The sequence below is a fragment of the Pseudomyrmex gracilis genome, unplaced genomic scaffold (assembly GCF_002006095.1).
Source record: "Pseudomyrmex gracilis isolate BER0280 unplaced genomic scaffold, ASM200609v1 scaffold_229, whole genome shotgun sequence".
Classification (NCBI taxonomy): Eukaryota; Metazoa; Arthropoda; class Insecta; order Hymenoptera; family Formicidae; genus Pseudomyrmex; species Pseudomyrmex gracilis.
In genome coordinates this window covers 124,423-137,667 of record NW_018020813.1, presented here as the reverse complement: position 1 = coordinate 137,667, position 13,245 = coordinate 124,423, and the positions used below count along the sequence as shown (strand labels likewise).

Genomic DNA, 13,245 nt, shown 5'->3' with positions numbered 1-13,245 from the left:
GCGTTATCGCGATATCGAGACGCCATGGATGTGATTTCCGGAAAAAAAATTCTTCTTCTTTTTTTACATTCAAACCCCGGTCGCGACGTTCGAAAAATCTTTCGCCGTTTACGTGCCGCGGATGTATGTAATTACAGATCCGAACCGTCTAAGATATTAGATCCCGCACACATCTCAGCTACTCTCTCTCTCTCTCTCTCTCTCGTTCGTCTTCTTCTGGATTGCGGCTGTGGATGTGATCGCGGGCCCGGCGGTTGATATACGCAATTAATCAGCCTGTAAATGATGCGCCCGCCCCCTCGTCGCGTCTCTCGCTCGCTGCGTGTGTACGGACGAGACGCCGACACCGGGAGGCGGCATCGGGTCCTTAATTATACAGCCGGTTTGCGGCAGACATACGACGAGAAGCGTCTGTTACTCGTCCCCGCAACAAATTGATCCGTAATTGTTTCGTAGTTCCCCTCGCCTCGAAAGTTGAAATTTCCTTAATCGGCAAAATCCGTCGTTCGTCTAATTTGACGACAAAATCTTTCGCGCATCTTTTCACGACGATTGTATTCGCTCGGGATCGATTCACCCAGGGAATCACGAACAATTCGAACGTGCGAATACAATTGAACATTTTTGTTTTGTTCTTTGCGACGACGAACAAAAGCGACGGATCAGCGAGGGAGTCATTCAGACTGCCTGTGTAATTATCTCCATGTATATCGGCGAGTTATTTATCTAAAAGGATTAATTATCGGTCTCTTTATTAAGCCGGTAATAACGGACGACCGGTGTTCTATAGTTCGCCGCACGTTGAGAGACCCTTTCTCGGTGGTTTTCGGACAGATTATCGTCGAGTTTATTGTTCCCTTTTACTTCCGCCGGAGCGACCGGAGGGCGAGCGCGTAATCAGTTTTTCGTGCGTTATACATCCGGACGCGGGATCTTAATTATCTTTCCTTACCCACACCTGCCGCTCATTATGTTATAAACTAGATGCAGTAACAACGCGCGATTCGATTTAATCCCGGGTTCGCCGCACTGACTCAACAATATCGGTCGAATTATTCCACCGCGTTGGCAAACTCTCTCTCGGAGGACCATCGCGATCCTCTGCCGCTCTTAGGCTTTAACGTCCGGGATCATAAATACAATTTAAGTTATGGCAGCTGCCTCGGGGGGTGGTTGAGTAGGTGTAAATATTTCGACATTGATTAATAGATATAGAAACGACGGGCGAGCAAAGCTGCCGATCGAAGCTGCCCTCTTCGAGCGTGTTCGAACGTGTATAACGTACCGTTCTCTGCGCGTGAGGTGGATTTCGGCGAGTCGTTCACGTGATGATTTTCGTCGAGACTCGGAGTCTCGTCGATGTCACAGTTTTGTCACATCGGCGGACGGATTGATGTCGTTCGTCGTGTCTACAGTCCGAAAAATTGATACCGCCGACGTTACACACACGTATGTATATAACACACATACACACGGAATGGGGGGTAAACGATTGTATACATGTACACAGCTGAAACTCGGAGGCATATATATATATATATATATGGGGAACCCCTCGCACGGGGTGAAACATTAAAACTCAGCCGTGAATCGATACGTCAGGTGTGAATTGCGACGCGTCGCAGCGTCGTAGCTTTTATTTTTAATAGGGGCTGTTTGCATGCGTGTTCACGGAGCGGAAGCGCTAAATTCGCGCGATAAGCATGCCACACGCGTTAACATGCCTATATATCGATTGCTCGCCCGAAGGGAGAAGGACGGGAGCCGCGCGCGTGATAAGGTAAAAAAAAAAAAAAAAGTAAAAAATAAATAAATAAAAAACAAGGCGACAACAGAATAAGCCTCGAGGCAGAAGGACGCGGGGCAGCGGCAATAGGTGCAATAGGTCATCGCAGGGTGTTTTAACAGGGAATAGAAAGGGGAAGGAGAAAGAGGGGGGAGGAGAAAGCAGGAGATCAGGGGAGAGCGAGCAGTTCAATGAAAGTCATCGTAAACGGAAGGAGAGAACGCGGGAGAGAGCTAAACGGGGGTAGAGGGATCAGGGAGAAACGAGCGTTCCACTATGCCGACGTCGTGGGAGAAAGACAGCAAGAAAGAGAACGCTAGAGAGCTTGCGCAAGCTTCGACCCGCCGCAGCTCCGATCGGCGGACGGCGTACGTTAAGCCAGCCACGTTCCGAGTTTTCGTGCCAGCAGTCGACTCGCAGCCTGGCTTTCTAACTGGCGGAGAGCGGTGGTGCTTTTTCGTCTTGTTCTCGCCCTCGTCTCTCTCTCTCTCTCTCTCTCTCTCTATCTATCTTTCTCTATTTCTATCTATCTCTCTTTTTCTCTCTCTCTCTTTCTTTCTCCTCTCTTTCTCCTCTCCGTTTCTCTTTCATCCCCGGGTCGTGATTTTCGTCCTCGCTCGCTGTCTCTTCGTTTTTACTCCCCCGGAGTCACGCAGTTTCACGCTTCGCGTTATGATGCGCTGATGATCTACGCGCTGCTATCAGCAGCAGCGGCGGCGGCGGCGGCGAAAGTGCACGAACCGAAAACAACCGCACCACCACGCTGATGAGCGGTTCATGAGAATCAATTCCCCCGAGCCGGGCATCCTCCCGACCAGATCCTTCGGATCTTCTGATGTGCGTCAGTGCGCGACTCCAAGAGGCGGAAGAAACTGTGCCAGGCGACGTGGTCGATATGTCGAGGACAATGACAACGATGTAAGATCCGGAAGATTCGCTTTGCGGCAAAACAACGATCTATGCCGAGGGTTCTCCGCACCTGACCTGAAATGAGAGAGAGAGAGGATGGCATACTCGAGGAGATACGTATGGAGGATAACAAGTCGGTGATTTCGGTGTGATCGGCAACGAGGACTCTCCTCCAATTCTCCGCGGATTGTCGGAGAAACCCGTCGTAGAAATTTGTAAGGAGCGCGAGATTATGTTGTGGTAAAGGTACGTGCGTGTTGTGTATATCGTCAAAGATAATAAACTCTCACTTTTCTATTTTCGTTGTTTCGATTTTATCAGCGAGGAACGTTTTTTTGTTTTTAATGTAACCTCCAACTTGGCGCAAAGCGATTTATTTATGCGACGCATCAACGATCGCATCTGTCAAATAATTAATTTTTCAAATCAATGGCAAATATACCGCGCGCTATATGAAAAAAAAAAAGAAAAGATCGTCGGGAATATTCTTTTATTGAACTCAAAACTGTTGACTCAATCGCGAACAAATCGTTCGGGAATCGCAAATATACGATTCTTCTCCGTTGTACACGCGATTCGCGCATCAAACCGCGTTTTTTCGTATTACCGTCGTCGAAGGGGAACGGTAATACGAAATAATCAGAGTTAGTCGGCGGAGTATACAGACAAATTGGAAAAACATCGCCCGGTGATTCTGTGAAATCGTCCTGTTACTTTCTCTTTTTTTTCTCTCTTTCTCTCTCTTTCGATGCCGCTTTGCTTGTTTTCGCCGCAAAATTCTCCGTCTCTCCCGTTAGAGAGACGCACATCCCGTATGCACGCGCGTAATCAACGAGTGATCTAAATTGCTGATGCGCTAACCGCACTGAACGCAATTCATTCGACATTTTCGGCACGCGTCCGCCTTTTTATTCGATCGAGTGAACGCACCCGGAATCCGCAAAATTCAACAAACACATCGACATCCGAACAAACGTGAAAAGAGTTTGAAAAACATCATTCGGAAAATCATCGAAAAATCGCAACGTTCTCTCGCGACCTTGGCCGTTTCAATTATCTCGGACGTAAATCCGGAATTTCGCGGCGTTCAAATAATCTCGTTTCCCCGTTGACGATCTACAAATTGCAGATTTATTCATGTTTAAACGATCTGAATTGGCGAGAAATATATATATATATATATACGTTGCACTTTAAAAGAAAAAACAACAAGTATTGAATCCCCAAGAGACGAGGACAATGAACGAACACGATCGCGAGAACGCGAGGAGCGTAAAAACGGGCGGTGTTGAATGAAAAGGGAGGTCAAGGCGGAAAGAGAGAGAGAAAATTCCGGGAGGAGTGAAGTACTGTTGCCGATAGTCGGAGTCAACGCGCGGATTTAACCAATTATCACCCTTGCCTCCTCTCAATGTGCATGTACGAACGAGGCCCTTCCGGCGTATGCTCGACCCATCTGGTAAACCGTGCGGTGTCCCTTATTGTCCTTTGGGGAAGCGATAACGCGATGCACTCGTACTTGCCGCCCGTGTTCCATCAAGCATCTCGTGTTATGGAGATATCGCTCTTGAGCGGAGAATAGTATAATCGCGCGAAACGAGAGACAGAGAGAGAGAGAGAATTAGATGTTCCGCTATCTCGAGTTAATTTTTATTTCACTTATTCTCAGTAACCTGGCAAATTTTTGCGGAAGAGTTTAAACATTGATGTATTTATGTATATCTTTAAAAATTTCTATATGTTTACATCTTGCGTTTAATTGGGTCTTTAAAATAAAAAGATATTGTTATTATTGATATTTGCTTTTATTTTTTTTCGGCACACACACACACACATTATACGTCTTGATGCGTGATATAAAGAGAGAAATAATGCATTCTGTGTCAAAAAATATCACAGTATACACAGATCGACGAGGAAACATTTTTTTATGAGTGTTACCATGATCGATATATTTCCAATATATATGGAAAAGATACACAGAATGATCGAGCGAGTGGCGTTATCATACGAATGACGTTTTTATTTTGTATTTGCGTATGTACATAGGTAATATTCGGCGGGAGAGGCAAATGGAGATAAGAGGAGAAAAAGCGGAGGTATTTTGACAGCCTCGGCACTTATCCCGGGAATGCCTCGAACGCTCGTGTCGGTACTCTTCGGTAGCTGGGGCTGGGGATTTTTCGCCATATTCCTTCTGCTACTGGCCACCCCCAGTCCCGCTGCCATTCGCAGAGGTAAGCCTAATCCCAAGGTTTGTGTGCGAGATGAGGGTGTACATATATATATATATATATATATAGATATAGAATTCCGACGGAGTTCGAATTTCCAGACCGGCGCGACACGCGAGAACGATCTCTCTATATTTATTCGCGGCGAGCGAAATCCGACACCGCGCGCCGATCATTTCCAGCGCTCTTAACGATTTCGCTATATCCCCGTCGCCGAGGATAAGCCGTTATCTATTTTAACAATTTCCGTAAAAGAACTTATCGTTGGAAAATGTATATATGTGCGAGTTGAAATTAATTCAAGCTGGAGAGGAAGGTAAAATATAATCGCGATTACTTTGAGTGATTATACGTTTTAATACGTATCCGTAGTACCGAACATTTAATTATGTGCAGATATATATATTATGTATGTATATACGTCAGTTATATACTGCTTTTCCAATATTTTATAATTTAAATCCAGCAGATAAAATTCCACCCTCGGCGCGCGCGAGCACTACGCCACCAGTCGAGTCTGATGACGCGCGGTTTAATGAAGATTCATCTTAACGGGAGCCACTTATTCGCCAGCAATTATTGAGGGTCTTCTTTTACGCGGTTAACAAGTCGAATTATCGGCAACCGAGACGTGCGCGAGCTTCGAATCTTTAACCATCAGAGAGATTTACTCGGCCTCGAGTATAGGCGCGCGCGAGCGCTCGCCTAGTCGGGAGAGGTTGATAGTCTTGTGGAAAGGTGATTTACGAGAACGCGCGAGAGACGGTCGCCAGCTATATAACACTCGGGTTGCCGCTTTATAAGAAGCATCTATAGCAAGCGGGTCGAGAATATCGATTACACGGCCGAAACTTGTGTTGTCGCGTGTTGTCGTCGTTCCTTACCCTCTTCGCTGCTGTCCCTCTTTTTACGTTACACATACCTGCTTTTCCGTTCACGTCGTGTTACCGTCTCTTTATTGCTCCTTCCACCGCCCAATAAGGTCACTGAAGAATACCGTTGTTCTAATGCGGCGTAACATGCAGAACGTTCCACGCACATTCCCGAGATGTTCGCAACGTACAAATAGTAGACTTTTCGAACGACTTAAAAACTCGTCGTAAAGAGTCGTTGCTCGATTTACATTAGAATTTGAATTTTTTTTCATAAAGTTGAGATCATTTTATGTAATTTTTTTCTCGTTAATTTTATAATTTTCTTGTCATTCTTTTTTTCTCTTTTGTTGTACAATTTTTTTCTTAAACATTTTCATTTTTTCCATCCGTATTTTCTCTCTACATACTGGATTATTTCTTATTATTGTTTGTTAATAACAACATTTTCTTGTTACTAATCAGAACTGCGCGACACATTACTTATTGTTTAGGTTTTTTTGGGGGGGGTTAAATTTCGGCGTGAATGTCGTAAGAAGAAGGCGCTCTCGAGTAGTGCCTCCGCACTTCTCCTTTCTTGTTTCGATTTAACCGTCTCTATTTCAGCGGACCGAGGCCACTGCAACAAAACAGTGGACATTTACGAGGATGTATCGAGCCCGGCGGTGACCCAGTCGAATAAGGGTAAGCCCCTCTCGTGTTGGTACCGCTTCCGTGCCTTCCGCGGGACTCCCCGGGACTGGATTCTGCGGGTGCGTTTCAAGAAGTTCAAAGTCGGGGTGTTGGAGAACGCCACAACCTGCAGCGGCGGTTATTTGCAGGTGAGAAATTTACTTTGTAAAACTCGGTTTGAGCGACTTTACAAACGACGACGCGAAGACGAGATGCGAGGGAGATACCAATTCTAATTTCAGAGAATTGCATCATCTCGCGTCCTCGCAAATGGCACAGTCCGGGATTTGTCTCGTCGAATCTCTCTCCCTTCTCGCTCCTATTAATTGAATAGAAGAGAATTCGGTCAATTAGCTCGATGCTGGAATTTAATTTCGATTCGACAATAGCGTTCCTTGATTATTCTTTCGAGTTCGGTTATCGACACGGGGGAAAAGAGGGAGAAAGGGGAAATGAGAGAGGAAAACGAGACAGAGGGATGCCGTTGCGGATGATGCTCTCGTGCTTCATTGAATCGCGCGTTGCGGGCCAATGCACGCGGATACGCGTTATATGTATGTATATAACGCGACGGAAATGCATTTCGAAGTTGCGTGCGTCGTCGAGAAAAGTATACGTGTATGTAAAGTTGCGCGAAAAATTGCGCCTGATATATTATTACCGGACTTGCTTGGCTGTTCAATCGCGTGCAATGGCATGTGCGAACAGAGTCTATTATTATTATTTTTATTTTTATCATTATTATTATTATTATCATATATGTTTAACAACAAAGTGTCAAGAGACGAGATTTTTTCTGTGTGTTTTGACAACACAACCGATTTTGAGCGAATTAATTGATATGCACGTAAAACGCGTAGAAAAACAAAAAGATTTAATCATTCCGGTTTGCGAGCATTTCAAACTATACAAGAACGTAACGTTCTTTCGCGAACATCGACGAGATAATTTGCAAAGGTAAGAGTTGAGAGGGCTCTTTCTCTCTTTATATCTTTCTTGTTAATACTATTGCGAATGATCCAAGGATGAGCTTTCAGATTTGGTTTCATGCCGGCGGTGCTGGTTTGAGAAGCAGCACGAGCGCAGCCGTATCAGTGTCGCGAATTAGAGCATCCCGTATAAAGGCGAATGCGATAAGTGATTTCTCACCATCCCTCTTCCTCCTTCCTCCGTTTCACTCCACCTGCCTCTTTCAAGCGCGCGCGCGGGCGCACTCGTCCAGCTGCCACCTCTCTCAGTTACTTCGGTATCAGGTATTGATCTTTGTGACGCTGTAAACCTCTCTCTTCTGCTTTCTCGCTCTCTCGCTCTCTCTCTCTCTCTCTCTCTCTCTCTTTATCTCTCCCTTTCTATCTTTCTCTCCGTTTTTCGAGAAAGAGAGAGAGATATATATATGTATATCTCTATTCTCCTCTGTATTTTTCCTCCGTTTTCCTCACGACTTTCAAATTTATACCGGTGCAAAAAAAAGGGAAAGTCAATAGAAGAACTTCGGATACGTTTTCCTTTGCATCGGATTGCGAGACGCGGAACAGCGGGATCTTTGTAGAATGATTATCTTCCGTTTGAATAGCCAGCTTCTCGTACAAATTCCTATATCGCTGTATAAATTTACAGATCCTACTATTTTCCGATATCGCGCACATCATAGCGATATGATTGTTTGTGTCAAATCTCCGTCAAGCTCTTAATTTCCTCAAGTTTGGTTTTTTTTTTTTTTTTTTTCAGAAGTGCGTTATTTGTTTCTCGAAGCCATGTAACAATTGTGTACACAATTGTGTATTATCTTTCGGACAAAATCACGCAATATGTTCAATAAAAAACCTAATGCTGCATGTAATTACATTTATTGAACATATTTTCGGAACATTGAGAGACAGTTATTCGCGGTTATCTGTTTACGTGAAAAAGTTTTCTCTTTAACTGGAACAATGGCCATTTTATACTTGGAATAAAAGCCGCCCCGAAATATCTCGGTCGTATAAATGTCCCCCGTATTCATTGATCGTGCCGAAGCGTTGTACACCCGCGCGTTTCACACAACTGTTTCAGATTATAGACGGCAACACGAAGACCGAGGTGAGCAATCGCAAGGACCCGGGCGTTTATTGCGGCGAGTCCGAGCAGCCGCAGACCTTCATCAGCGAGACCAGTTTTGTGCGAGTGATTTTTCACGCGGACAACTTCACCGATCAGACGTATTTCAGCTTCGATTCGCGCGCCGAGCAGCAATACGAGGTCTATCTCAGATACGGTCAGCATCCGGAGCTTTATCCAAATCGCCGGGGCGAGATCGTGCCCGGTAGCTACTGCGAGCGCGTGTTCAAGGACTGCCGCTTGCAAACATGCTACGTGCAGAGCCCGGCGTATCCCGGTATTTATCCGCGCGCGTTGCACTGCAAATACCGTCTGAACACTCGGCTGCCCTTCATCAAGCTCTACATCGAAAACGAGGAGTTCAATATTGACGGCCAGCGATGCGAGAACATCATGACGTGCCCGATGCGTCCGATCAGTTCCGGTTCCGAGCACTGCCCGTACGACTACATACGCGTCTACGACGGCAAAAACGAGAGCAGCCCCGTGATAGGCACGTTCTGCGGTATGGGCAAATTTCCGTACAGCATCATCGGCACCAGTGAAGATCTGTACGTCGAATTTGTATCGTCGCCGGCTGGTCCGTTGCTCAACACCGGTTTTCACTTCAACGTGGGCAATTGGCCGGGTCACGTGGAGACCGCCGGCGTGAAAAACGGCAGCTGCGATTGGCTGCTGAACAGCGAGTCTCTCGTCAACGGCAACGAGGGCATTTTCTTGTCGGTGGCGCACTGGTATCCGCCGCATACCAGCTGCACTTACCTGCTGCGCGGCCGAGCCGGGGAGATCGCGCGTCTCTACTTCCCCAGTTTTCGAGTTAACCGCATCGAGTCGCCGATACAGCCGTACGACGGCGATTGCGGCGAGAGTCTGACGCTCTACGACGCCGACTGGCCGGACGACGCCCGAATCATCAAGACCTTCTGCGACACGTTCAGCAAGCCGATGGAGAAACACGACTTCGTGTCGACGTCGAACGCACTATTCGTACGATTCGAGAGCAAGACCGGGAGCTACTCCGGCAGCTCGTTGTATTACTGGGCTCATTACGACTTTTTCAACGCGACGAGATTCGGCGAACCCGTGCCCGGCACCGAGTGCGACGAGACCTTCGTCTCGTGGAAGACGCGGTCCGGCAAATTACGCTCGCCTCTCAACACTCTGGTTTACAAAAGACCGGGCGATCCGCCCGCCGATCTCTCCTGCACCTACAGTTTCGTCACGGACAAGCGGTTATACGCGCGAGTTATCCTCGTGATAGAGTCCATTAATTTCAAGGAGCATCCGTACACCCAATGCGGCCATTGCCGAGAAAGTCGTGTAGACCGGGTGATTGTACGAGAACCCAGTCCTGACGGCATCAAGAGCCACTGCCTATGTCGGTCCAACAATAACGGGACTCCCGCGCCTACGACTACGCCACCCGCTCCTCGTCCGCCTGTTCTCAGAGTTGTTTCTCGAGGCGACAGATTAGACCTGAAACTTCTGGTGGATGGCGCTCACGCCTCGAGCTACTTCAAGTGGCCCGCGCCGCTCTTTGAGGCAACCTACGAGTTCGCGCACAGTCCTCTTTGCGGACCGGCGCTTCTGCCAGCCGCCACCGACGGCGAGATCGAGTTCCCGCATTACGAAGCGCTGGGATACGTCACGCCGCCCAGATCGATCAAGTGCATCTGGGAGCTGCGGGTGAATCGCGAGCGCGACCTCTATCTGCACTTCGACAAGATCAAGTTTGCGTCGCGTTCCTGCGAGGACGGCAAGCTCGATATCTTCCTACCCGGCAACACCGAACCGTATCTGGGCATCTGCGGCGAGAATGTCAGTTACGCCAGGGAGATACCGATCATATCGGCCGCACAGATCGCACCGGCTACGGAACACCAGGTGCCAAGTGCAGCCGCCGACGGCAGCGAAGAGTCACCCGCTGTGATCATACAGTTTACCGGGACGATGGCGCCGGCCAGAGCGGCCTTCAAGATCGCCTGGACCGAGCTCTATCATCTTCCTCGCGACAGTTCCGGCGCTCTCAACACCGGCAAACTGGAGGACTGCAGTTTCCAGTGTCCCGGCGACACTGGTTGTATTCCGGCGAGATTGTTGTGCAACGGTGTCGTCAATTGTCCCAGTCGCGGTTTACCCTTGCCGGGTATCTTGAACGGCACCTTCTACGAGCCGGACGACGAATCGGTGGAAACGTGCGGCGGACCCGTTAACGGTAATGGCGGCAGCTTCGCCGGACCCGGTTGGGCCGGCGCCGGCCTGGGTATCGGTCTGGCTATTCTTCTGGGTGTGGCGTGCTTTATCGCCGTTTGCAGGCTCTGTAGAAGACGATCGCGCCCCAGAGACATACATGTGCCCTACTAAAGGGGCCGCGATCGATCCTCTGCGAGTTCGTGCACGATCGCGTCCCGGAGAACACAGAAGTCTAGAGAGTCAAATATTCGCGGTCGTTTCTCGAGGAATCGAGATTGTTTTATTTACGCTCATTTATACGCGTAACTTTTTGTGCGCGCGCGATAGATGCGTGTGAATAAGAAAATCCTCGAAAAACGATCGCGAATACAAACGCGGTGAGAAAGACGTCCACGTGATGTTCCAATCGCTCGGATGCGTCTTTGCGAGCCGCGATTAGTCGAAAAAAAAAAAACTTAAAAACATTTCTTTCTCTGACTATATCATAAGGTAAGGCTATAATCCAGAAAAGAATGTTAAATCTCCGAGGCTAGCTTGTATATTAAGCCTTCGGAATTGTTTGATGCTGTCTTAGGTTTCTGTGTTATTTGGGGACGAGCGGAGAGACGCGATTAAGAAACAAAATACATTCTCTTTATCTCGAAGCTCTCTCTAGCAAGGTAAGAAAAAAAGCAAAAAGTGCTTTTTTTAAAAAAAAAAAAAAACTTTGATTTTTATCAGCGAGCCGTTTTTCAGATCTAATAAACGAGTCGAGTGAGTTTGTTCATATGAATCGCGAGAAATGTGTTGAATTTTCTTTATTCTATCGCGAATATCCTATTGTGTATTGTTTTAGCGTGACACGTCGATCGCATCCACGCAACATCTCATCGCGTCATCAGTCTTCTTCCATTTCGCGGAACTAATTAATGGTCCGTAATGGTAATAATGGAATTCACATGAATTTTTCCGATCGAAATCGCAAACGAGACTCTATCGCCACAATTTGCCACTGCCGCGTTTCACTGTGTATTACAAATCTCATCATTTTCTCTCTACACACTGCCATAGACATAGAAACCTCACACAAACATACATATATATATATATACATATACATATATATAGTCTTCTTGTCTCGATCGTTCCTATGACCGTTCGTAAGAAAAATTGTAGATTTGTGACGATCGGATATGTTGCAAGCGACAAAACAATTTTTTTAGCCACATAGAAAGACAGAGACAAATTTACGGAATAAATAGAATTAGCGTAAAAATAAGGTGAATTATCGAAACAAGACGGACATGATGTGTCAATATATCTACATTATAAGATAAGACAAACAGGAATCGATCTTTTTTACATTCCGCAATGGGAATCTGTTGCTATTTTTAACGTTGCGTTTAATTAACTTCGTAACGAAACGAACGTTTTATCTTAAGCTACTCGTGTATTTTTTATTATTTTCACTTGTACAATATGCGCTCCTTGTGCGAGTTTGTCGGAAAACAATCGAGGACATCTTGCGCACACGGATGAGAAGTTAGATTAAGTTTTGAATTAACAATTTTTCCATTATTTTTTATACAAAAGAATTTATATATTTTTAGGATAATTGAATATAGAAAATAATTGTATAATATATATTACATATCTCAATTGATTTGTTACACCTCTCTCATATCACATATTTTAATTATATAGTTTATTTATATCAAACAACAAAAAAAAAAGGCAATATACATATATTGTACATTGTTGTAGAAAATTGAAAGCACAAAAGCGAAAGCACGATTGAAACGCGCGCTTTCATTTTTCTTTCGTCAGTTTCTTTTCCTCGAACAAACATACAGATGCAAATCAAGTGAGTTTACCGATCGTCGTAGATTTCAATTTCGAGATATAATAATCTTTAGCGGTTGCTCAAAGTTGTTCTGCTTCGTGAATTCTCGGGGAGAAAGACTCGCGTCACTCAGAGAGCAGAATAGAATAATATTATAAATTGACGATGTAAAATGCGAAGAAAGAACGGCGGGAACGACGGGAATTGATGAAACAGTACACGATCAGAAATTGTGACTTCTGACGGGTCGTGACACGCCTTGTCGATTTTAACATCTTGAGATTCGGCGACTACTAAGCATATTATAAATTATATCGTATCCACTTGAGAGATAAAATCGTGTTTTGGTGTTTTGCGTGAAAAGAAAACAAAAAGAAAGAAAGAAAGAAAAAAAAACCAAAGAGAACGACGAAGAGAAGACGAAAATTGAAGACGTCTTATCCGGTTTCGCCGATTCGCAAGATGTCTGGATTCTATGACACCGAATGAGCGTGCCTACTAAATATGCAGCTATTATGATGCATGTGATCATCGATAGTGCAAAAACAGTTTGTATATAATAAGAGGCAAAGTGGATGAGAGAGGAGTGGAAGTTAATGAAACTGATCGCTTTTTAGAAGTAACCGATAAGCTAGGATTAAAACCAAAAAAAAAAAAGAA

At 45.8% G+C, this 13,245-nt stretch overlaps 1 protein-coding gene across 1 annotated transcript; it reads left to right on the top strand.

Annotated features, from left to right (window-relative positions):
- Positions 1 to 2,186: 2,186 nt before the first annotated feature.
- LOC109858877 lies at positions 2,187 to 12,798 on the top strand. Its single transcript, XM_020436557.1, has 4 exons — positions 2,187 to 2,941; positions 4,745 to 4,932; positions 6,408 to 6,622; positions 8,526 to 12,798. Exons 2-4 carry the CDS (start codon positions 4,827 to 4,829, stop codon positions 10,932 to 10,934), a joined length of 2,730 nt encoding a protein of 909 aa, XP_020292146.1. The 5' UTR covers positions 2,187 to 2,941; positions 4,745 to 4,826; the 3' UTR covers positions 10,935 to 12,798.
- The last annotated feature ends 447 nt before the right edge of the window (positions 12,799 to 13,245 follow it).

Bases quoted from the DNA above. Each gene is read 5' to 3' on its own strand.
- LOC109858877 (XM_020436557.1), top strand. From the start codon at position 4,827: ATGCCTCGAACGCTCGTGTCGGTACTCTTCGGTAGCTGGGGCTGGGGA. The intron at 4,933-6,407 runs GTAAGCCTAATC...TCTCTATTTCAG, and splicing joins TCCCGCTGCCATTCGCAGAG to CGGACCGAGGCCACTGCAAC. The intron at 6,623-8,525 runs GTGAGAAATTTA...CAACTGTTTCAG, and splicing joins GCAGCGGCGGTTATTTGCAG to ATTATAGACGGCAACACGAA.